We start from the raw sequence: 25907 nt of genomic DNA on the forward strand, positions 1-25907 counted from the left end.
GGGCACAGTGTTTGCTCAGATTTATTTGAAATCAGTATTTTTTCACTTTGGTGTCATGACATATACCTGCACATTCAAGTGTGTTTCAAAGCAGAGCTGAGGAGTGGCTGTACATCATCATTATGAAATATACTCATCTGTGCAAATATTTCAGCATGATTCCTCATGAGCCATTTATACCCATTCATATTTTCAGTTAAAAAAAACCAAAACCAAACAAACCAGAAAGTTCCTTGAATATTTTTTTTTGTCTTTAAACAACTCAATGAGATGTTACATCATGGCAATCATGCATTTGGAGATCCAGAGTCAGCACAGCTTTTCCATTTAATGTTAGAGTTGTGTCTGTCTTCAAACAGTTCTTTGCTAATTTTTGTGCGGATCTCAGGACTGGATAACAGCTCCTTTATCTGATTCAGTTTGGATAACAGGGCCTGTGTTTCTCTGTGCAAAGCTTCCTTTTCTAAGTTTGCTTCATGGCTCTTTCCTGGAGGAAGAGAACGATATAGTACATTTTATAACAAATAATGTAATCTAGAATCGTTGCTATATGGACATAAAGAGACCATATCTGATTTGGATAGTAGTAAGTGCTCAGCCTTTTGCCCATATTGATTTTTTTATAAAAAGGTACTTTGTCAAAAAATATAATTTACATCAACAAATGCTACCAAAAATTGAAGAACAGTAGAGCGTCACATTTAAGAGAAACTCCTGCCATATTACATACTGTGTAATAGGATCTGCAATGAATATCTGTAGGGGTAATTTTTAGCTTGGGGTTGACTGCTGTTGACTAGGAAACAGCATGTGCTCTCGCATAGAGCAAGCAGCCCTGCGGCAGTGCCAAGCCCTCGGGCGGAGGGCATCGCTTCCACGTATGGCGAGGCCTCTTCCACGGCCATTCACAACAATCCCATCAGTTTCTCTTCAAAAGCAAGAAAGGGACTCTTGGTACCAAGAGCCAGTGAAGACTGGAGCTGCCTGCTTCACCACTCTTGTCTGTTTTCCACCGTCCATCCCTCCCAGCATTCAACAGATTTTCAGCAGTGCAAGCACTTATTAAACCAGTAGACAGTGTCCTTTGATTCAGAACAAACTTTTGATAAGAGACTCACAAAGCAGAGTGCCTGTCACCCAGCACCACTTAGCAAATTTCAGTGGGGAGCTGGGACGTGTCTTTGTGGTTATTCTTGGTGGGATGTTTGCTCCCAGGCTTTTTGCACAGTGTTCACTTGCTGTTATCATTGTCGGTCTCATTCTTACAGTCGCCTGCTGCTGCTTCAGTTTTCACGGGGCTTCCATCAGTCTGTCTGGTTTTGTTTTGCGTTTCTTCTAAATATTGCTGTACAGCCTTCAGCACCGCGTTCTCCACCAGCCTTTTGCTGAGGCTCACCAGCTCGGCATCATCTGGCTCTGCTGCATGTTTTTCACCTAAGCGTCACAACAGACAAGAGAAGGAATTCATTGCCACAGAAAGATAGAGCTGTAATTGTATCAGGAGCCTCTCTCTGTCTGAGCTGGTTATTAGCTGCCTCTTCCTGATTGTAAAAAGTAATTTTCCCCCTCCTCAAGCTCTGAATCAAAAGTGTTTCATGAAGATGTATACAGTATAACAGATCAAAAATACTTCACTGTTCATCTTTATTGTAACGCTCCCGTAAAAGCCACTGGCGAATGCTATGAGCACCCACTCAGCTTAGGAGAGTAAGCATGCAAATTTAATTTCTCTGGCCAACATTCACCTCTGTCATCTAGGCAAAGATGAAGAACATGGCACACAATGAATTTATATTTTAGCAGCATTCTTAAATTTAGCTATCCATGTTTTGTGATTTTGCTTAATAAATCTTAAGTCTTCTATTTATTCATTAATTGCTTGTAATTCAAGAGTTTATTAGGGGAAAAATGACTAAAATATTCTAAGTGCGGGTTAGAATTTTTTTTTCAAAACAAAGTGTAAAATTTGGAAAACGCATATACTCCCTCCCTGTCTCTCTTCTGTCTTCTAACTTAAAAGCTCTGACATTAAAGGAATGCAAGTTCCAGCAGGTTATTCTTAGATACCTGCTGATAAAAGCAAGAAGCTGGTATTTCCCTGCTTTGTTAGGAGTTCACATGAATAAACCTACACAACGAGATAACTGTATACATAGTGAGGATTCTCATACCTCATTATATGTATTTTGAAATTGTACTTCTCCATGAATCATTTTCCTAACAAACTATATAGTCTACTACAGCATCCTCCTTTTATGAAGAATGCAGTCCAGGAAAAGCAGATTTATTGTCTGATTCCTACTGGCCACGTAATTTGCCACTTTGCAATTTCTTGCGCTATGTAGATAATGGATTCCCTCCGTCTATATTTAAAGGCCACACTTTTAATGTCCTTTTCTGGAGTTAGCGTTCTGCAACCAGTAATAAGGGGCTGCTTAGTCACACACATCTGGTGAAAGAGATACTATTGTATGCTCTCAGCACAAAGCTGTGCACTGTTCAATTATCTAAATTTGCTCTTTTTCATGTATGTAAATTTATTCAAGTTTGCTAGCACATCTAGATTATAGTTCTAAAAGACTTTTATTAATCTTCCTAGTGGACTGTGCAATCCAGGAGTGATTTCACTGATAAAACATAATTCATATGGGGATTTGAGAGGGAAAGGTAAAGAAAATTCTTCATTTTCAGAGGCAGCGCCTTCATTAGCTGTTAATATGATCATCCCACTCTGGAACAGCAAGACAAACCAAACTCTTCCAGTTCTGGGCCTCCACAACACTGTGACTGTGGGGAAGGAGGAACTGTGCTCTCCAGCTGAAGAGCCGTCAGACTAGACCCAAGTAAAGCATTTCAGTACCTTTCGGAAAAAGTTTTGAAAAATACTCTTAGAAGTATTTTAAGAAGCAGCCATAGGAACAGTTTTGGTTAAAACAGAACTTAAAAAATAAGAGAAAACATTAAAAATGGGTTTGGCATTTCCAAGAATAAACATTTTTGGTTAATATGTGAGTCCGAGGGAGGGACAGGCACTATTCCCAAAACCACTCAAACAGCTACATACTCCACACTCCAGCCCACTGCTTACTGTTTTCCTTCCCTATCTCCAAAACCTGGGAGTAATCCTATCTTTTAACCTACCTAGAGAAGGGACTTAATTCAGGCTCTCATCTCTCAGGAGACCTAAGATACATATGAGCAGCATCTCCTCCCACCTTTCATGAACTGATCTCACATGCTGCTTTGAATGCAGCCCTTTGACTCCAGATTTAATTTGCTTTTGTTAAAGATGTTCAACAAATGTTTTGGTTGTCCTAGTCTATTTATTCACTATGAAAAAAAAAACACTGTAGCTTCCAGTTGGAGAGTTTCTTATTTTTCAGAATTGCTAGTGAATCACAGAAATTGTTACTCACACAGTTCTAATGATCTGTCCACGCAACTCTGAACAAAATAAATGGGAAATATGGTGCTCAGTCACTCTGACACTTGACCCTGTAGTACTTAACATGCAGAATATGACTAATCAGTCACAGAGGCCTCCAGATAACACAAAACAGTAGTGATTACATTTACTCAGAATGTAATTTTACTGGTAGTACATTATGTATTATTCTCACAGTCTAAAAAAGGACAGAGGGAGGTCTTCTCTCATAAATATTTTCTGCAAAACAGTATTCACTTACCTATACATACATAAAATCCATATATCTTCTATTGCATTTAAAACTGCAAATTAAGTAGATAGCTCACTGTGTAAGTAATTTCTGAAGCATGAAAAAGGTCAGACTACTTAAAATTGGGTTTTTTTAAAAGTACAGTTTATATAGCTACAGAAGAATGTTTTGGGATTTTTTTGTTGTTTGTTTGTTTACTATTTTCAGACATTAATGGCTCACCAACAGTCCAGAGTTGAGTCTATAGTGCCTCCTAAGTGAGCTCTGCACTCTCCCTGGGAAGCCACACACAGGACATGGCTGATATGTGAATGTGAATCCATGCACACCCCCGTATGCAGGGCACCCTTGGATTTACCCGTCCGGCCACCTTGGTGGACTGGCACCCGGGGCTGTAGGATTCACTCACGCTCCGTTTACATTCCCAGACTCCCTAAGCAGCAGTTGTGTGAGTGTCTGTGCAGTGCTGAGGTTCACTGCCAAGGTAGTTGTATACTATTGTGTCATTCCTATTCATGGCTGTTGACAAAAAGAAGTAGGTCATGTAATAATAACAGGTATTGATCATCTATATTTACTTGAATATTTAACACACATACATGTCCTGTTTGTATCCCTCTCTCCATGCCGCTTCTGCTGCTTGTCTGCTTCTTAGATGTGTACAATTCCTTTGCAGCAGGCAAATGCTTTTTGTGTAGACTGTCTTACACTATTATCAGAATATCAGTAAAAAGTCATTGCAGATATGAATGTTTTAGATTTAAAAAGGAGGTTTAAAAATTGAGAATTGCTTTGTTTGTAAACTCTTTTCTGAAAAGGCAACAGATATACCATGTGCCCTGTATTTGCACCTATGCTGTGCCTCTCAGTATAGACTGTGTCACTACTTTATTTCTGTGCCTATGAATAAAAAACTTCCACTGCCTGCTCCTGCATGTGGCTCAGAATAAAAATAATAATTAAAAAAACCCCTTTAATTTTGTTTATCCTAGAATTCTCTTCTATAATTTTTGGAAGCTGAAAACAAATTCATACTCTGTGAATGTACCTCAATGCATCCATGCTAAGCAGTGCTTTTTATTACTGAAACTGAAGCACACCTATTGCCCTGAAATGACCACCATTTTTTACAAAAGGGAACAATCAACTGCACAGAATTATTAAAAAATGGCTTTATGATCTTACAACATGCTGCTAACAGTTATGGTCATGAACAAGATCCCTTAAATCAAAACCCAATTTGGATTCAAATTCACTGCTGTAACTTGCTACTGGACTGGGTCTACACTCAAGTCTACATTCCCTTACACTTTACAAGATCTATCTGGGTTTTGAAATACTCCATTGGAATAAATCAGATTTCATGGTCCTGGTACAGCATTTTCATCATTCTGACACAGCCTGTTTTAGAGTCCACATAGATATCTCAGAGAGGCAGGACAGTTACTTGGATCTCATAGACTCATAGAATGGTTTGGGTTGGAAGGGACCTTAAAGATCATCTAGTTCCACCCCCCCTGCCATCAGCAGGGACACCTTCCACTAGACCAGGTTGCTCAAAGCCTCATCCAACCTGACCTTGAACACTTCCAGGGAGGGGGCATCCACAGCTTCTCTGGGCAACCTGTTCTAGTGTCTGACCACCCTCACAGTAAAGAACTTCTCCCTAATATCTAATCTAAACCTACCCTCTTTCAGTTTAAAGCCATTTCCCCTTGTTCTATCACTACCTGCCCTTGACAGAAGTCCCTCCCAAGCTTTCTGCAGGCCCCTTCAGGTACTGGAAGGCCACTATAAGATCCCCCCGGAGCCTTCACTTCTCCAGGCTGAACAGCCCCAACTCTCTCAGCCTGTCCTCATAGCAGAGGTGCTCCAGCCCTCAGATCATCCTTGTGGCCCTCTCTGGACTTGTTCTAGCTGCTCCATGTTTCTCCTGTGTTGGGGGCTCCAGAACTGGACACAGGACTCCAGGTGGGGCCTTACGAGAGAGGAGTGGAAGGGGAGAATCACCTCCCTCGACCTGCTGGCCACGCTTCTCTTGATGCAGCCCAGGAAACGGTTATTGGCCTTCTGGGCTGCAAGCGCACATTGCCAGCTCATGTTCAGCTTCTCATCCACCACCACTCCCAAGTCCTCTTCAGAGCTGGTCTCAAGCCATTCTCTGCCCAGCCTATATTTGTACTTGGGATTGCCCTGACCCAGGTGCAGGACCTTGCATTTGGCCTTGTTGAACTCCATGAGGTTAGCACCGGCCCACCCCTCAAGCCTGTCAAGGTCCCTCTGGATGGCATCCCGTCCCTCCAGCATGTCAACCGCACCACTCAGCTTGGTGTCATCTCTCCCCTCTTTATACTACTAGTCCATTTATTTGTGAGAGATTTAGTTGAAGGAACCAAGAGTGGATCCCTTTTACAGAAAAAGTCAGCTTTACAAGCTTTGACCAGCTATACTCCAAGACAATGTCCTGCAATCCTTGCCTCATGGCTTCAAGATGCTGGGTTTTGTTTTCCTTTCCAACAACATGATGCCAACATGGGGCAAATTATAAAGGAGCCCCTTGGTATTTTAAATAGGTGACTGAGATGGGCTGGGAAGTCCGTACCCTGGCAGCAGAGGTTACAGTCTGCACCCTGGGCAGGGCTGTGGTAGCAGACATGCCTCCGTCTACCTTGTGGTTCATCAGTTTTCAAATACTGTTTTTTTTTTTACAAACTCTAGAAAGAAAAAAAAAACCACAAGGCTTAGTTTTTTCAAAAAATAAAAGTAAAATTCTTTCTGAATGCTGGAAAACATTTTTCTACTTAGACTGTGACTCTCGCTGACACCAAGAGGGCAAGCCAAGTCCCTGTTGCATACACGCAAAGCTTTCACCACAAGACTCTTTCTATGGTGATTCATCAGTGGCTCCAACTCATAATAATCCCTCACTATAAGATCATTTATTTTTAACCCCTCCATACAGGGGTAAAAGCTTTGCTTGGTGTGCAGCGTAGTTGGACTGTAAGGAAGGAGACAGCTACCCTACTGATGGACTAAAAAACCTCAGCGGATGACTATCAATTATTTCTGCATAAGGTGGGGCTGGAGAAAACAAAGGAAGGAAAATTAAAAAAAAAAAAGAAAGACAGATTTCAATGTGTGAATTAATACAGTTTGTGATGTCAGTGGTTGTGTATTTATCATGGTTCACTCTCTGTGTTAGCAGGAAAAAACCTATGAGTGAAGACATCACTTATACTTACAACACCCAAGCAGGTGCAGACTATTGCAATGCTGCTATGCCCAGCTGCAGCCTGTGGAAACATCCAGTTTTTGCTACAGTGCTTTTGTGTCTACAGAATCTGATTCAAAATTAAATGAAATCTCATTGACTTCCATGGTAATCAGATGAGGTTCCCACACCTATGTACTGAACTGCAAATGTCTTATACATCGGACCAATGTGTTGAACATTTTCTTTACTGAGGACTTCCAGATAAATTTGGTAGGCCATATACATTAACAGAACTATAGCATTAAAGAAATACCATCCCCCTTTGCCCTGCAAAGACAGTGACTCCACAGTCCATAATAAATTGAATAAGAAGCTATAAGCAGCCACCAGACCATATGCTTTCCACCCTTGCAACAGACTCTGAATGAGCCAGCACATTTGTCCTGGTTTTGCTAGGACAGAGTTAATTTTCTTCTTAGCAGCTAAAATAGCTGTGGTTTAGTTTCAGTGTAAGACTTGTTATGAGAGGAATGTTGATATATCAAGTACTGGTGTTATTAGTTGCTGCTGGAACCCAAGGCCACCGTGTTTGGCTGGTTCACAGCTGCATTAGGACTGGGAGGGAGAAGCACAGTGAATAGCAAACCCCAAACTGGCATTTGGATGTGCCAATGAGATATTCCATATCATATCACGTCATGTCAGTACATTAACCAGGGCTGACCAGAAATCGGGGGTATTCTCTCGGGGATCGCTCGGGCTCGCTCTTCCAGGGTTTCGGTTTCGGGACTGTCTGGGCTCCGGGATCACTGGCTGGCACAGGCTGGGGGTGAGCAATTGCACTGTGCATCACTCATTTGTATATTCTGTTATCACTCTTGTTATCATTTTCATTTTATTTTAATTAGTAAATAGCTTTTATCTCAACCCGTGAGTGTCCTTGCCCTTTTCCTTCCAATTCTCTCCCCTACTCCCTGGGCGAGGGGGAGAGGGTGAGAGAGCAGGCTGTGTTTGGCTGCAAGGTGCAAGCAAAAAGGGTGAATCCACCCAAACCACAACAACATTCAACATCATGGTTTTGAAGTAATGAACACAAACATCAGCATGTGCCCATATCTAATCAACACAATAAGCAGACAGGAAAGTCACAGCTCTGAACGTTTCCTAGTTAATTAGCAAGGACTTCCATGAAGTATCTCTTGAGTGGTCACTTAAGGAATTGGCAAAAATAAGGCACTGAGAGGAAGGGTGAAATTATAATCTCATTATGACAAGATGACATTTGTGTTGCCGGATGTTCCCACCTGATCTGAAGCACCATGCGTAGTGTGGCTCTCCGCTTGGAAATGTAACAAACTTCTTGGTTTTACATTATGTTGCTCTATAAATACAGGACTGTCTAACAAGGCAATACAGGCAATACCAACCTGTCCTTCATGACAAATACATGGGTTTCTAGTTTGCAGGGAAGTTGGTTTTTTTAATTTGATTTGGCCCACCATGGAGTAAATCCAACAAAACCAGGAATTTATAATAAAGAGGAAATTAAGGGTGTTGCAACTATTCAGGGAAGTGGTGCTCTTGCCAGTTTCAGTGATGACAGCACGAATACCTGGCAGCTCCCTTCAAGTTGGAGGCTTGGCAAACATGGCAAATGTTTGTTTTGTTTCAGAAAAAACCCTTTGAAGCTCAGTGATCTGACCACCTCTAACTATAAGTGGAGAAACAGGATGTGCTCTGCTAAACTTCTTCCTCCTACAGACTCTGAAGGATGAGATGCCACAGGCACGAGCCTTCAAAGCAAACAAACAAAAAAAAGGTAGCTAAGAGTCTTTACTCCTGGCATACCAGGAGGTCTGTTAAATATCATGGGTTTATTTTCCTATTAAAAGAGACCAGCTGACAGAGAAATTTCCTGACTCCCTTAATGCAGTTTAATGCTTAAGTGTAAGGAATTTTTGAGAAGTCCAGTGTAACAGGAAACAAAGATAACATGGCTGAAGGACAGAAGATAGCTTAAAGAGCTGTGAGCTTTACTCCATTTTCTCACTGATACTCAGGCAGAGAAACAGCCCAAGTTACAAAAGTGGTTTTATGTAACCAGGAACATCCAGTGGGCACAATGATAATGGGAGAGCCAAAACATCCAGGCAGAATTATGCACCATCCACAGTGCTGCCTGGTGCCAGCAGCTCAGGGGAAAGGGTGAACAGGAGCCACGTGGGTCGGGCCAGCAGGAAGAGCAGGAGAGTTCTTCCTCCCTGCAGGACACAGCCAAGGGGGAGCCTCCCGCTGTCTCAAGAAACCGAGAGAGAGAGAGACCAGGCTTCCTGGCTTCCCAAAGCTGAATTCTGGAACAGGACAGACACAGCAGTCCCTCATCTTCAATAGTTCTCCAGAGATAACACTGAGAATGTAACGCACTGTGGGAGACAGCTTAGGTTGCTTCTCCATCAACCTCGGCCACCAGTGACCACAGACAGGGCTGGATGGTCTTGAAAGTAGAAAATCACCCTGCTAGGTCACTAAGCTGAGGGAGGTGTAGGCCCAAGAAATGCAGCAACTAACCAAAATAGGATATACACAAATTTTAATTGCCAAAGTCTGAATGTGTTACCAGATCCTAGAAGTCCCTGCTTATGGACCAGTCAAGCACAAAAATCAAACGTTCACTCACAAGTGTGATGAGGGAAGAAATTTAATATACATTCATCTCTCATTACTCTTTCCTACCCTTCTTATATTCTCTGTGAACTTTAATTTCATTTCTTTAGGATTCATCTGTTACTATACAGCTTCCAATGGGACACTATTTTGGCTGAGACTTCTTCATGCTACTGGCAATTAGACTAAAAAAAGCAACCTTTTTGGACGAAGATGTTAAACACGTGTTAATAAGTGAATCTTAACAAGCTGCTCCTCCTGAGTTCAGAAAAAGATTCCACACAAACTCACACTATCACATGGTATGCATTTCTCCTCAGGGAAGGCAATTTTGAATATAATTGTAAATTATGGAGAGAAAAGTAAAATTTTAATCAACATGCATTTTGATTTAATTATTTCAATTGCAGTAACATGAGTTGTGAAACACAGCTGTATACAGCTTGAACTGCAAAAGGAAGATGAAATCTTGTCCAAAAAAGATTAAGTATAATTGCAATTTAAGAGGATGTCCAATAGTGTCCATAAAATACTATAATAAGGTGCAATTTTTCTGGACAAATGTCATTTGCAAGGTGTTTTTAACATCTCTGTAATCATAATTAATTAAACCCTAAATCTAATGAAAGAAGGTTAAAGTCACCTCTTTTGGTAGTAGCATCTCACCTAGGTTTGAACTGGTGTAACTACATCCTAAAGTTGTCAAAAATCGATGGGTCTAATCCTTTTCCCACAGAATCTTGCATGAAGGAACTGAACTCACTTCATCAGCTTCTTGCACAAACCATGAAGTTATGTATTTTTGAACATAATAGTAGTATTGTGGCTGTCTTTCGTTTCATGGATCAAGCCTACAGAATCTGACCAAATTTGTTAACAGCTTTAGGAAAACTAATGTAACACCCTTAATTTGAATGTCATTTAAAAAATGACTTACCATGGCATTTCCTATCTTAATCCCCTTTATCTATTATATATTTTGCCTTAAATAATGTATTTAGCTTTATTCTTTCTTTCCTCTGTTTTGCTTGCACATAACCTCCACTTGAAATGTGTTTTTTAAAGCTAGAATTTGAAGTAAGTTTCCACTCCGATTCTGTGAGATGCAGCTGTATAAATGTTCACAGCTCTACCACATATAGGCTTATGAAAGGTTTGTAAATACAAAATTTATTTTTAACACTTGGAAAGATTAGTTCATAAAAGTTTAGAACTCTCTTTAAATGCTCTGGCTCTGAACCCATAAAACTACTGCTCAAGATCTTGTTCAGGACAAGCTCTTCCTCAACTGTAATCTCTCTTCAGAAGCTCAAATATATTTGCTTGCAAGAACAGTCAATATTGATGTCTAAAGAAAAATATTCAGGTAAAATAAGCAACAAATTCAAACGTGTTTGGTCATAATAAATTGCTCTGTGTCATGGGGTTTGGCATCACCTCAGCCATATTAAATCAGAATAGCTGTAGTTAGAGTTAAGAATACCGAAGGTATGACTACAGTTCGCTTAATCTAATTCACAAGAATCTAAAAATTGTTGCTAGAGTACAGCATAAAGAGAGATCACTTAATGAAATCCGTGGATAAAAAAATTGAAACATTACCATGTCATAAAACTAAATTTAATGCAAGCAATCCACATAAAGTAAGCAGACTTTATAATCTAGGACAAGAAAAAAATGGAAGAGTAAGAATATTAGAGAACAACACTCATTTTTTTCCCCCATCCTATTTTCTTTACGAATAGTGCATATATACTAAGTTGACGAACAAGCATCTAGTAATCAAAATTAACATTATTCTTCAGTCTGCTTCATCATTAGAAATCTAGAATAATTGAGTCCCGATTATTTGTTTAAACCAGTGGGCCTTACTGTCATATCCTTCCTTGTGCTAAATGTCAAACAGTTGTAAAAGCATTTTGTGAAACAACATAAAACTCATAACCAGCATTTCCCTACCTAATAGCAACACTTATTTCACAAGAGTAATTCCCTAGAGCTCTTACACTGCACTCTAGCAAAAGAATAATTCCCTCTCTCTCTCTCTCCCTTCATATTTCTACTTCCTCAAACTCAGCGAGTCAAAGCCTTCACTGAAATCAACCCTGAAAAACACGTCTGCTATGCCAAAAACTGAGTTAATCCTCACAATTTTTACCAGCTTACACTCTGTGCCATAATGGATTGCTCATTACCATTCTCTTTCTACTCCTTTTTACATATGCAAATTTTATCTCTACCTATACAGTACACACAATTCCATCCCTTCCTCTTCAGCATCCTAATATTTTTAATTCTGTCCCATTAACATCAATGGAGAACTGCTTACTTATGTCAGCTGGTCTCTTGGTCCTTTATTTCCATCAGGCTAAGCAGTTCCAATTTGAAGTTTCATCTTTGTTTCTTCATCCCCTCTTATTTTAAACTAATATTTTTCTCAGTTTTTCTCCAACTCTGAGTAAAAGAATATTGGATATTCATGCCAAAAATATTTTTTGCACTTCTCTTCACTACATTCAGAACCAACTGTGAAATCAAAAGCAGTTATTTTTTCTCCGCTCCAGCTAAACAGCAATTTATTTGATTCCAAAGCTCCCTTTCCACACAGAAAAGTTCTCCCACATCTATGTTGGGCTACAGGGGCCAAGAAAAGTTCATTAAGGATGAGAAGAAGGAAAGATGGCAATGGTTCCCCTCAAGAGCAAATGATATCATTCACAACTTTGAGATTTCCCGAGATGGGTAAATGCATATGACAGTTACATGACACAATGCAAGGTGTTTTAACTCCAAGAATGCAGTTATAGCTCAACATCACATGGTTATGCGCTGTTACCGTGCAAGGCATCAGAAGCAGTAACCCAGAGCATTTGAGAATTAGCCTGTCCTCACGGCAGCACCACATCCAGATATTCCGCTGCTGATGTAGGAGCTTATACTTGGACACATCTTACCAAGTTATGTGTTTTTATCCAAAGTGTAATCTTGTAATCTCTTTTTATTTTACACCTTCTATAGAGATGAGGGCTAGAAAAGGACCAAGGGAATGAAATTCAGCTTTCGAAGCAAAATGATGCATTTGATTTAGAACAGTTATTATTATTCATTTGCACTGAAACAGGCATTATAGGGAACGCCTCCATGATCTGGGCTGTGTTGCACCAAACCCTCGGTCCTTATTACCCCTGCCCCTCCATCCAAATGTTTCAGTCTATAACAGGGAACACACACAACGTGTGAATAGGGCACATACACTGGGTCAACAGAAAGTGATATTTATTTCATTAAACCAGAGGATCAACAGTGTTACAGAACACGCACACACCACACCAGATTTCATTTTAAGAAGAGAAAGATAATCCCAGAGTTTAGGAGGGTGTTCAATCACTAGAACTCACCATAGTCACAGGTTATATTTCGTAGAACTACAAGAATAAACTTTTCATTTTGTGCTGGAAAAAAGTCTAGCATTCTATTAACAATGTGTAAGAGCTGAGAGAAGAGAGGAAGAAAGGAACACATTTTTGATTGCATTAGGCTATACTGAAAGGTAATGGATTTTAAAGACAGCAAAACAGGTTACCCATTTGCTGATTCTCCTCAGCCACAGTAAGTGCTACAGAAAACATGCCTGATACTTAATATATTTTTGTTCAATCCTTGTGCTTTGTACTAAAGTGGAAAATTGAATAAAATACCACTTAAAAAATTATTGCTATGATGTGAAACAGAATGAGTAACATGATAATAGACCATGGCATAAGACATTTCTCCTCTTAGCAAAAGGATACAAGTTCTCTAGCAAGAGCAAATGAATTATCCATGCCTGAGGATTTTAACTCATAGGGAACTCGGCAAGTGCCCAAACGAAGTTCACCTGAGACTGGCAGGTATTCAAAGGGATTAAATCATCTGCAGAAAAGATAAATTTAATGGTGGATTTTGAGATTCTGGGGATTGGGATGCAGAGGAGATGTGTAATAAGGATTGAAATTTTCTCTATATCCATTTAGCACAGCAATTCCCAAGGTTCATGAGAGTTACAGGAGGGGTCAGGAACCTGACAAAAGTTCAGCTGTGTACGCTAACATCAGAGTTACACGTCTAAAAGCACTTTCTATTGTAAAAGTTTGGCAGTGTCAAATCTTATCACTGGTACGCTTTTAGCTACTTAAGGCCCAAGGACTTAGTCTGTAGTCAAACGCTGAGCAATTGAATGTATCGAAATCTCAAAACAATGCTTGTGGCATCCCATTCATTTTCCTTTTGTTAAGGCAGGATCATTTCCTAGCTCTTTTTCCCTACCAAATTCCATAACATATACAACCCTATACCCCAAATTCCTCTAAATCCCAGTCTCTTCTGTCAATTCTACAGTTCAAGCTTATGGAAACAGGATCACTGACATTTCAGGAAGAATAAAAATTATTAGGTATGAAAAGTTACTAAACCAGCTGCTGAACAAGCTGCCAGTATGCCTTACTACAATACTTTTCAAGATGTCTTATGAAAATAAGACACTTTACTCATAATAATTCCACAAAAAAATAACAGACCAGTTTCATCTAAAGGACAACTCCTCACTGGACCAAGGACCTTTGTTTGCCTTGTTTTCTTTGTTTGTCTGCATTAATCTGAAAATCTTGGGTCACAACATTGCAAAACACAGAGACTCTCTGCAGTCCAGCATCTGTCACTGACAGGAAGCTTTCCCTGAAACATATACAAAATGTTCTCTCTTGTTCTTATTTTGCATGATGCAATAGAAGTAATCCCATCCTATCCTAACGGTTGCTTAATCATGTTAACCAGTTCCTCCTCCTGCCTTCTGGCTTTCTAGCATTTTTTCCCCCTCCAAACTAGCTAGTTCCGATGGAACTTCGCAGCTCCCCAGGTATTTTCTGGAAGTGCAGCCTGGGCTCCTCCTTTGCATTTGGAGCATCATATTCTTTTGAAAACATAACCCTTCCTCCAAACTTCTGCCACCTCTGCTTCACGATTGTGCCTTTTGAGCTTTCAGGACAAAATTTACACTGATCTTTCCAGTGCAGATTTAGCTAGCACTGCATGCACATCATTTCTACTTCAGCTTTGTAGGTCTGGTGGCACCTGATCGTGCTGGAGGTGAAAAAGAAAGAGGGTTTAGAGTTTTGGTTTTTTTCCTTTCCCAGAGGTGAACCTTTTCCATAGATGAAACCTGTTTTACTCCATTTTTTAAAAGGGACTGAGTACAGCCTCCTGATCATTCCAGGTCAGTACAGAAATGCCAAATTTGAGAGTTTAAATATTTGTCCAGATTTTGGTTTCTAGAGACCTTTAATGAAACAGAATAAAATAACTTTTTTTCTTTCTTAATTATATGGTATCTTTAAGTGAGACTCTGAAGACCTTTTTTTTTTAAATATTTTAATAGTTTCTGGAATAAAGGTTAAAACATGCCTGCCTGCTTCCAGGAATACCACCCTCCATTAGAAAACAAAGTACTCAATTAGCTAGCATTAAGCATCGCTAATAAGACAGTAGAAGAGAAAAAAAGCACATTTAAAACAACAGGTTAGGAAGAAGTAGACAGCTGCCACATTTTGGTTCTATAACACTTTTCCACTCTCAAGTGTGGCTATTGTATTTCTGTAATAGATGCTTTTTCCATATATTACAATTTCTACATTGTGAGTGGCTCCACTCTAAACTCACGGGGATTAGGTTACAGTAGGACTTGTCATACAGCAATACAACAGGTCGAAGCAAACGCGTATCTAAATTGGTGTAGCTGTTCATATACAGTAACAAAGAATGGTATTTAATGTTTAGCATTTCATACTTCTTACTGGCCTGTAATATGGATGTTTATGCATAACTTCTGAGCAGAGACGAAAAATTCAACTTAGGTTCTATGTTGACATTAGACAAAATGTCTGTCCTCACAGTAACATGAAAAGCATCTCTGAAACCCAGTGTTGCATTCAGAGGTACCTGGCCATGTTTACACAGGTGAGCTCCACACTGCCAGTACCTGTTCTTTGGCTAAGAGGCCAGTCAGCACAGACCGGCCCAGGTCCATCCTATCCAGCTCTGCTGGCCTTTGAAACGGCGTGGCTGCATCCAGGCTGCCTGCTGGGACTGGACTTGGGTCGGTGCTAACTCCTGACCAGCACTCAGCAGCTGCTGCAGAAGGTGCCCTTTTGCCAGGGCCAGAACTGTGCCCAGTAACAATTTGTGAGCATGGGCAAGGCGGTCCCAGAGCCCAGGCACAGCCCCAGACTCCCCTTAATCCAGTGTGCAGGAGTCCAAAACACGTAGAGTGGAATGCAGAGCCGGGGTGTGCCTGCAGGTAGCAAAGCTGAGAAGTGCATTGAGCCATATTCTGCATTCATGAAACCGTTACTTCTGTGGACTTCCACTGGCAGAGGTTTTGACTCCAAAGCAGCCCAGCAAAGTGAAAACAGAAATATGAACTAAGAGCAGTTTCAGAGAGTAATGCAGTAGTAGCTGGAGCAATGTGTGTGCCAGAGGACAGGATTTGGCTCGTGACTCCAGTACAGCTGTAGGAACAACACAATTTCCATTTCCTCTTCAACTACAATGAAATCTTACTGCTGTAGTGCTGATTTAATCTCCAGAAGTAAGGAAATGGAAAGGTAAAATCCATAACTAAATATTTAGACTTTCTGATGCTTTTTACTTTTCAGGGCACAGCACTTCAGAAAACCATGCTGCTCCTTCTACTGCTTGGTGAGTAACAAGTGGCACAATTCATATAGTGAGCTGAGAGGCACCGTGCCAGAGCATACATAAAACTCAGTAAACTGAGAAAGGAGTACATCAATAACTATATCATAATGAATAGTACTAAGGTGATTTCCATTATACAGAATAAGGTATTTTGATGTTGTTCATTGGGAATACAGGGCAGCTTTTAATATTATCTGACAGCAAGGGCCTGTAATTTACCCTTTGGAAACCAATAAAACCATATGTTGTAGCATTTGTCTTATCCAACAGTATGCTGGGGTAAAGCAAGCAGAGTCCCTCTGAGAACCCAGTCTTCCTTTTGCTGTGGCAATGGTGTTACTAAGATAATCTTTAAAGCATTTTACCAGCTTAAGACAGAATATCTCATCTAGGTGTATATAGAGTGAATATAAAGTGTTTTCCACTAATGAGCAATGATGTTTAGCCTGCATACTTACAAAAGTATAAGAAATCTACTACACCACTTCATCTTCCTAAGTTGAATGTGTGCATACAGGACAACCAGCGAAGTTCCTCTCTTCAGTTCACCCAAGACAGGTTTATGTACATTTGTCTTTTGCCCTTTATCCTCCCTTTCAAACCCAAAAGGATATGGGATAGCAGCAGACACGCTGCTTAAGCAAACTAGTGTAAACGCAGGAAATATAAAAGCAATCTTATTTTCCTTCTGGGCTCTCTCTTGCTTTAAGAGATCACATTGGAAGTCTCCTGCAAGCGCCACGGGAGCAGACTACCAGCCTGATTTTTGATGCCCAGGGCTGCAAGAACAGTATTTCACCCAGGCTCCTTCCCTTGCTACGTACCTACTTACAAAGAGGATTCCAGATGGAGTTGGCAATTCGTTGGCTTGCCATCTCTCCAGTCTCTCTGATATTATTTATAGAAGGTCAGCTTTGAAATGGGCTAGCTGATATTCTCATCTATCTCGCTGCAGCCCTTGACTCCGAGGACTGCCAACGGACTGTCACAGCCACGACCCTTGGCAGGACGGGTCCTTGGTTGGTATAAATCAGCGCTATTCTTGCTCACTGCTGCTAAGGGTTTCGCTTGACATTTTCGCCACTGCTTGATTCATGCCCCAGATAATCTGTCTCACTTCCACGGTTTTATTTGCATGTTTAGCAAAAATTCTTAAACAGTTAGCTTGCTTCTAATTGAATGTTCCAATTGAAGTGTCCTTTAGACAGCTTCCAAGCACTGCAGTACCTAAATGGTAAATTATTATTGAAATTATTATTTGTAATGAATATAACCATTATTAAAATTCCTAGTTCAGTTACTGTGCCTTGGAAATTTTTCTGATATTTTATCACTACCAGAAAAATATAATTCTTATTGTACAGAAATAAATTTGCAGATAAAAGTAACATGTATTCTTATTTACGTTACATTGCAAATTGACAGACAATATTATTGCCAATTATTTCCCCTTTGCAAAAGATGAAAAGCCATTATTTAAAAAGAGTTATTAATTTCTATTCAAGTTTTTGTTCTAAGTTTATGCTGGAGATTTACAAAACAAACTAACTGCATTTGAAAGATTTGGCCCCATGAGAAATGGTATTCACCATTCTTTGGTTTGTACTACTGTTTGGTTTTTTGAACCAAGAAGCAGCACAATTTGGAATATTAAACGCAATTTTCAGCTGTAATCTGCAGCTGCTGGCCCACAGGAAGGGCTATTGGAATGCTATTGCTGCAGAACTCACTCTTACTGCAAATCATCCTAACGCTTCCTTTTCACTAGGCTGCTACACAGAGTGTTCTGGATACATTCTTGGGCCTCTCCCCCTCCCTAACAGGGCAAAGAAATGACCTGAGGTGGATGGACTTTAAACTGATATCTATATAACCTACAAAATACAGGGCTCAATTCTCTATCTACTGAAGCTTCCTGTCTCCCCAAACATTTGCCAGTCAACTTAATTAAAGGAGCATCAGTGTGTTCAGTAAGGAGAATAAGAAAATACTACTTTTCCTTTGGAATCTGCTCTTTTATTCATGCAGTTCTTTGAATGAAGTATCTTCCGGAAACAATGAATAAAACGCCTGGCTAATGTCATGCTTAGAAACTTCTCCACATCAGCAAGTTTCCAGTGCATTACTTCTCCATGTGGACTGCCTGACCTTCTAGCAAAGCATACCAAAAAGTTACTTGGCCATAAATTTTAAAATAGAGGGCAAAAGTAAGAAAACAAATGACTGCACCAATGTGCAGTAAAATGAATATTTTAAGGAAGGTCCCTTTCCTAGACAGAGGATTTTTCTGTCCATTTCCATTACAGTGCTATACACGTAACAGCAGCAATACTGCGTGGTACCAGTCATCATCTCTTGCTGTGTTTTATTTCCACCCAGAAGGAACTGCATAACCATAGTACAACTAATAGTGCATTTTTCACAATCCTCTCAACCAGCAGCCTGTGTTAGTCTGACAAGCATGCTGACTAGTTGAAGCAGTGGTGACCTTTGCATAGGCTCACTGAGATCACAGGCTCAGTTCCCATAATCTGCAAAGAAGCCTTCAGCTGTAAACAAAACAGTTTTAATGTTGTCTCTCATCTTTGCTCAATGAAAAATCCCATAACAGAGTTATCCACTGCAGTACTAACATGACTAAACAGTGAAGAATCTGCTCTGGTATAATTAAATAGATTATTTTATCTAAAAATGCACAAATGGCTCATATAATGCCCTTCACAGCAGAAATGAGGTGTGAACTTGCATCAGTTGTTTCATTTTCTTCCGTGGCTCTGAACATTCCCAGACTGGCATTAACTAATTATCACTTCTTTGTCAATAAACTAATTTCTGGAATTCTCAGAGAATTATGTTTTTGCAGATCAGAAGAGGATGGAGAAGCATACAAATATGAAGATAACCTTCCAGTTAAATATAAGCATGATAAACACCATAGGACCTTGGAAGTTAGCCAACCAAGAAGTACAGCACTTAATCCTGCGGAGCAGCAGCCATATGAGGCGATACAATCAGGAGGGAAGGCAAAAGGGACATATGTAGTCCGTACACCTCTCAGAGATGCACCCTTCCAACTATTCTTGCTGTACTTCCTGAAAAGCACTGGACTACAACCAGGCAGGTCCTCCTTGTTGTCTCCATCTGAGCCCAGGGTTAGGTACAGAGACACCATTTTACTGTCCTGAGAATGCTGAACTGAGTTGGAAGGCTGACCCATCTCATGTCCACAGGATTTAATGTCTGACCCACAACTATCAGTGGCTCAATCTGCACAGAAACATAGCTTCTTACTTTAAACACAGTAAAATCCTTTTTATTGCACCAAGGGAGTAGTACAGTTTTACTTTATCTCAGCATGAACGTTACTAATAGAGTCAAATGAGAAAGACACCATAATCAACCTATTCTGGTCAACACCCCGCCCCTGCACCGCTAATCCTTCCCACATGCAAGGAAAGCTTTAGCTCCTTGCCAGCCCAGCATCCTCTGCTGGCAGCAGGGAGCCAGCACCATCACCACCCGTGCACGTGTTCACAAGGTACCAAGACTACTCAGCACTTCGCAAGACTGAGCCCGTGTATTTCTGAAGCAACAGATATTCTTTACTAGATCCCGTCATTCAGTAGAAGTTACCATGGCTAGGTGATGCTTACCATCACATGCTCCAGGGTTTCTGAGGGTTCCTTAATTGACTTCAAGCAAAATTAGCCAGGTGAGTCAGCCAACGATGGAGGAAGCGTTTAACCTCACTTGGGTGATTTTGCCCCTAAGGAGCGCTCACATAACCTGCTCTGCTATGGATCACATACGCAGCGTGCATCACCAGTGCACAGTGTACACGACCAGGGATGGTGGCAGCGACGACTACAAGGGATCAGCAACCTCTTCTGTCACCAGTTATGAATCCAGAAGATGATGGGTTTTTATGGCCATAAAGCCATTATTGTTTTGCTTATCAAACAAGTGCCAGCACAGTGACTTTGTTTCTATCAACATTTATCTCTGACAAGTGAGGTTAATTAGTACTGTGTATGATCACGTATTTCTTGATAGGATTCACTATGAAAGAGGGCAGTTTACAGCCACCCACCACAAAGCACAGGCGGGGTCTCCAAAAGCGTGGCCAGTTTTCACCTTGAGAGTCTTACCAGGGCGGCAGGCATGCTAAAGATCACACAAGTCCCACATAGTGGGTGAAGAGGACAGTGATTGTAGCAAAGGCAAAACCCAAAAAGAGTTATCTTACACCCCCTCCGCCAGTCATTTATATGGATATAAAAGATATGTATATCTGTCCCTCTCTCAATGTGTTTGGGACTTAATACAGTTGCAGACATACTGACAGTAAAGTAATAGTAGCATGCAGATAGAGGATGGTGCACTTGTCCTCAATATGGAAAATAAATGCAATTTCAATAATACAGAAGGAAACTGCAAATAATTCTGCAAAATATTATGTGTCATCTGATAGTTGAAAAGGTCCTTTTTTTTTCCACCTACACAAAGCAATGGGTTGTTATTACACTGAGCATAAGATGAGCATAAGCTATTTACCCTTGAATATTTAAGCTAACAAATGGTCTAGATACAACAGACAGGAACAAACTGCCCACAAAAATATCCAGGAGGGACATTTTAAGAGGGTCTTAACCATTTGTGCAAATGTTTTTTGGAACTAGCTCCTGTAGCGTCAGTGGAAGACTGAAAACAAACCAGGACACTTTCTCATCTTCTCTTAGTGCAGTCAAGAAGAGGTGCTGATACCTGTCCCATTACAAACCTAGTCACCTATACTAATTAGCTAGTCCTGATCTTCTCCTTGCTACAACTGAAATTAAATTAAATCTCTTCCTAACTTCTCATGGGACTTTAAGTCCTTTAATACAAACAGGTTTGGTTTAAGGGCTTTGCTCTAGTTTCTCAGTGTACAGTAGTTACAGATCACTGTGGTCCAAAGTACTCCCAAATAAGGCCTTCAGCCCCACTTATGTCTTCATTTCATATATCAGTGCATGTTACATACAGATTAGACTTTTAACTGAATTCACAATTTTCACTATTTTAGAAGAGTTACAAATTAACCTGGACATTTTTTTGATTATGCACCAAAGAACTCACTGTCTTTGCTCATGTTTCCTTTCAGGAAAAAGCAGTTCTGACATATCTCTAAATAACGCTGCTGCTTCCCCCCGCCTCCCATCAGTAACAACTTAGTAGCAAGGCAACCACATTTGACTCGATTCACCTCCAGAATTTCTAGGCAAACACAAAACATCCCGCCAGGAAGGTGGAAGGGAGCCTAACATCTGCAATCTAATAGATTATAGAGCAAGATAGACTGCTGCATACTCGTGAAACAGTAAAACATAGTCTGGTTTTAAAAAAGATAGACGTTTGTGCTTAAAAATTCCTTATACCCAAATAAAAACTGTTACAAAAATTAAATTCAATAAGATAATTTAATTTCCTTCCATGGGTCACATATGCTAACAGGATTTAAATCTGGACTGACATATGTTTGTATTAAATACAAAGGGAGAAAAAAAAAAAAATCACTTTTCATTTAAAAGTGAAATGCCACCTGAAATTACTATAGATCAGACACTGGAAGAAATTCAGCAATACGTGTTCATGCCATGCGGGACTATTTTCTAGAAGCAGTTATTAATTAAAGAAAAAAAACTGAAACAAAACTAAAAAACCAAAAGTGTAAAGACATTTTAACTTCAAGAATGATTGACTAAGGCATATGGATACCTCTAACAGCATTTTAAAAACTCTCCAGTTTCACAGTCAACATTATTTTTATTCTCTTTAGTTTGAGATGACTATAGTTCTTCAGTTTTTGAGGCCAGAAATAGGCATCCACTGCTGAAGGCTTTTAAAAATCTCCTTCCTCCTATTTAAAAGCATGTTCTTCTATCATCCCCTCACGAATACCTTGCAATGAAGTTGAATTTAACAGTTCATCTAAACCCCCTATTTTCTCTCCCAGATTTTCCTTAAATCTCTGCTTTCCCATTGTCTTCACTGGCAGGTACAACTCTAGCAGTCTGGCGTCATTACTGAGGGAGCATTTTCAACAGCCCATGCCAGTCTGAAGAATGGACATACAAGTAGAGACAGATACTCATGATTCACAAACACTAATGACAGTCTTGGCTGTCATCAGGCCTTAGTTAGGCTTATTGCCTTGGCCATCAAACCTAACATTGCTGGTTGCAGGGGAGATAGGCTTGTGGAACTTTCAAATTTGACATGGTAAGTATTGAACATTTACTTTTGGTTGGGACCACTAAATTTTCTTTCTCTTCTTACAATAGAGAATGGAAGCAATATTAGCAAGCTAAAAATTGCCACTCTGAAGTTCTGTGAGGGAAAAACACAAATAGCACCTAAGTTGTTATTCAAAATATCATTTCAATGAGTGCACCTTCCCTTCAAGCTATGTTTTTTCACCCACATCATGCACCTATTGTGTGTATTTTGTGTGTATGAGTGAAGAAACAACATTACACAGGGAAACTGGTAAGACAGGAAAGAATTTAAGCACTGGAGAATGGAGTGTATATAGGACTTGCCAAACTCAGCTGATGAGTGTGTGTTTTCACATTTAGGGAAGATGAAGGGAAAAGGATAGCATCTTTACAGCACCAGAGCAGGTATCACTTTGAGCAACTACGAGTTAAAACCTCACAAAACAGAAGTGAAAAGGACACACAGCCTGCAGGACAGGCAGCTATCAGTACTGGAAACTAGTTAGACAGCCTGGCAAATGTACAAGGACTGTTTAACAATGGGGATTGACTTACTGTTTGTGGTAGGCAAACCTGTCCTGTCTCTTATGACAGAAAGTCAGACAATGCATCTTTTATGTGGCTATTGTACAAATGCAAAATAATTAATGATAACTTATAACAAACTGCACATTTGACCAAGTCATTGATTTGCAAATGTAACTTTCCAGATTTTCAAAATCAGTTTAAGACCTAAATAAAATAGTTGCATTTCATTCACTGAACTTTCCTTTACCCACAAAAACTAATCCTTAGTTTGATACAGTTGGGTAATTTTTGGTCAGGCCCAGAAGAGCAAGATACGAACCGAATGTCACTGGCCTGGCTGTGTGTTGGAGCTTGCCTGGTTCCCACGCACAGGGTACACAGCTCCAGGTCCTCTGTTCATTTACTTATTTCCACAACTATCTGCATGTGTTATACTCAATATGCACCATAAGTAATAGTGTATAACAGCTACCAAACAACAAAGTGCTTAATCTCATTAAATCAAAACATGTAAGAGTGCTCACACTGGTATGCTCTGCCCTCTCATGTTGTGAATCAAATCTTTTAGAATGCAAATAAATTTCATGTTCTACTTTGACATGACCAGTCTTGTTTCATAGCAGTAACTGTCTGACCTGGTAATTTTGTATGTATTCAATATTCAACAGTCTTTTTTAACAATTTCTGGCCAGTATAACAAAGACTGAAATCCTTGGTTTCCTACCTGGAATCAGGTAGCAAATGGACTGACGTATATAGAGCTAAATTGAAGTGTAATGATGCTTACCTTGCAAAATGCTTTCTTTTATGCCACATTAAAAAATATCCCACTATCAAATTAAAATAAACAAACGTCAGACCAGAAATAAGCTTCCAATGAGATACTTTTAAAAAGCAGTTAAAGATCAGTTGAGATAATTTCAAAAATGAAAAAGCACTTATTTAGCATTGACATAAGCAAATCAATACCAGTTCTAACTCTAGGGCTACCATACAAGGAATTCCTTAATGATCTTTGAAATATGAAGAATTGTTAGACTATACATTAGTCTTTTTTTGGAAAGGAATATACACTCCTTCAAAAAACCCTCCTTAAACATAGCAGGCTAAATTTTAAAACCCCCATCAAATTCACTGGAATTGAATATTGTTGAATGAGGGAAGAAATAAACTGCTGTTTTTTGGTTTTGTGTTTGCTTTTTTAAATAAACAAATTTCAAATTTATAGGAACCTGAGGCATCTCTTGTGCAAGATTAGGGTAATAATATCAATATGTTCTCATTTTTTGTATCTAAAAATGAAGAAAAAAATAGTTATGCCATGGGTTATTTAAAAAGTGTTATTTGGTAAAGGACTCAACATAGAATTCATAGATGAATATACAGAAACACAGCATTTGGAGATGCTGATTCAGGTATCTGCATCCCTGTAGAAAGCTCCCCAGCCTTAGAGTGGTCACATTGTCATTCACCCAGACAACTGAAAGAATAGATTGTGAAGGTCCTAAATGCCTAAATTATAACAGCTTCTACTCATGCTTTACTTGTATCTCTGTCCCACAACCGGTGGTGAGGACAGATACTGTTTTCCTTCCCTTCTCTGCAGAATACTCTTTGCTCTCCAGAGTACATTCTGGGAATTGATTTCTATCAAGTGCAGCAGAAAAACTGTTTATTTAGCTAGTACTCAGTAAACCAAATTGGATTTGTTGGCGTGGATAATAAGGTTCTTCACAAAATACGTATTTAAGCTGTAAAGTTCCTTGCCAGAAGATAGTGCAGATACTAAAAGTTTATGTGGATTCAAGAGGTGAATGGAAAAATTCTTGGAAGAAAAATTTATTAAAGTCTTTTTATTACCAAGGATGCCACCCCACTTCACAAGGTCCACAAGCTTTGAATTGCTGCAGCATTGGAGCTATATTATGAGGAAACACTTTTTTATGCTTGTCCTTTTCTAATGGTTTTATTAGGCACCCTGTGCCTATGATGCTGGGGAGAGGGATCTTAAATCTGGTCCAGAAAAACCACTCTTGTGACCTTGCCATAACCATAAAACTTGGATAAATGTTTTCCAAGGTTATACCTGTATTTGAAGATAATATGAAGGTATGTGAAACACACACTGTGTGTGGATAGAAGGTGTAAGCAACTGGCTGGTTTTTTTGTTTGTTCGGCTGGTTTTTTTTAAACAATACAGATCAGGCAATGGGTTGAATTTAAATTCCATTCAGACTTAACAGGACACATATCTAAACTGAAATTTTTAAAAAGTGTGCCATGAAAGCAGTGAGCTTTCACCTCACTCAACACAAATACGTACTATGTAACAGCACAAGATAATATAACTTATCTTTTAAAACTACACTATATATGAAATTGAAACACTTCCTTACTAAGTCATGAACTCCCAGCCATTCAACAACTGGCATTTGTCAGCTGTGTTTAACTTGAGGCACCTCAGCTGAAACAAAACTTATAGGAAGACCATAATGAAGTTTGGACATTTGCATCTTCACTGTGACTGAAGCAAATCAAGTAGCACAGCGAGCTGCTGTTCACTGCAAATCCCTGCCTTTGTTTAATTTACTTTTTGTTTCTCGTATACAACAATCACATGATCGTGATTTGCACCTGCATGTTTGCCAACCAGGATAAGTTGGTGGCAATAAAAAGCCCGAGTTAATTTCCCAACACAGTTAGTTTAAAGGCCATCATGATAATACGATAGCAAGATGAAAAATGGATGTGAAAGTCACTTCCTTCTGCCTGTTCCATGTGCCCAGCATCAAACCATCCATCAAGCTGGGACACGGCTGCGCTTCTTCCCACCGC

At 39.7% G+C, this 25907-nt stretch overlaps 1 protein-coding gene across 1 annotated transcript in view; it reads right to left on the bottom strand.

The window, feature by feature from the left end:
- Positions 1–1231: 1231 nt before the first annotated feature.
- The window catches only part of LOC104528091 (A-kinase anchor protein 7), a gene marked incomplete at its 5' end in the record, with an annotated part of 49723 nt that continues 25047 nt past the window's right edge, over positions 1232–25907 (bottom strand). The window contains one exon of the mRNA XM_029085956.1: positions 1232–1434. Coding sequence (XP_028941789.1) covers positions 1232–1434 — 203 coding nt within the window. The remainder of the gene's footprint in view (positions 1435–25907) is intronic.

This window comes from Antrostomus carolinensis, unplaced genomic scaffold (genome assembly GCF_000700745.2).
Source record: "Antrostomus carolinensis isolate BGI_N321 unplaced genomic scaffold, ASM70074v2 scaffold817, whole genome shotgun sequence".
Taxonomy (NCBI): Eukaryota; Metazoa; Chordata; class Aves; order Caprimulgiformes; family Caprimulgidae; genus Antrostomus; species Antrostomus carolinensis.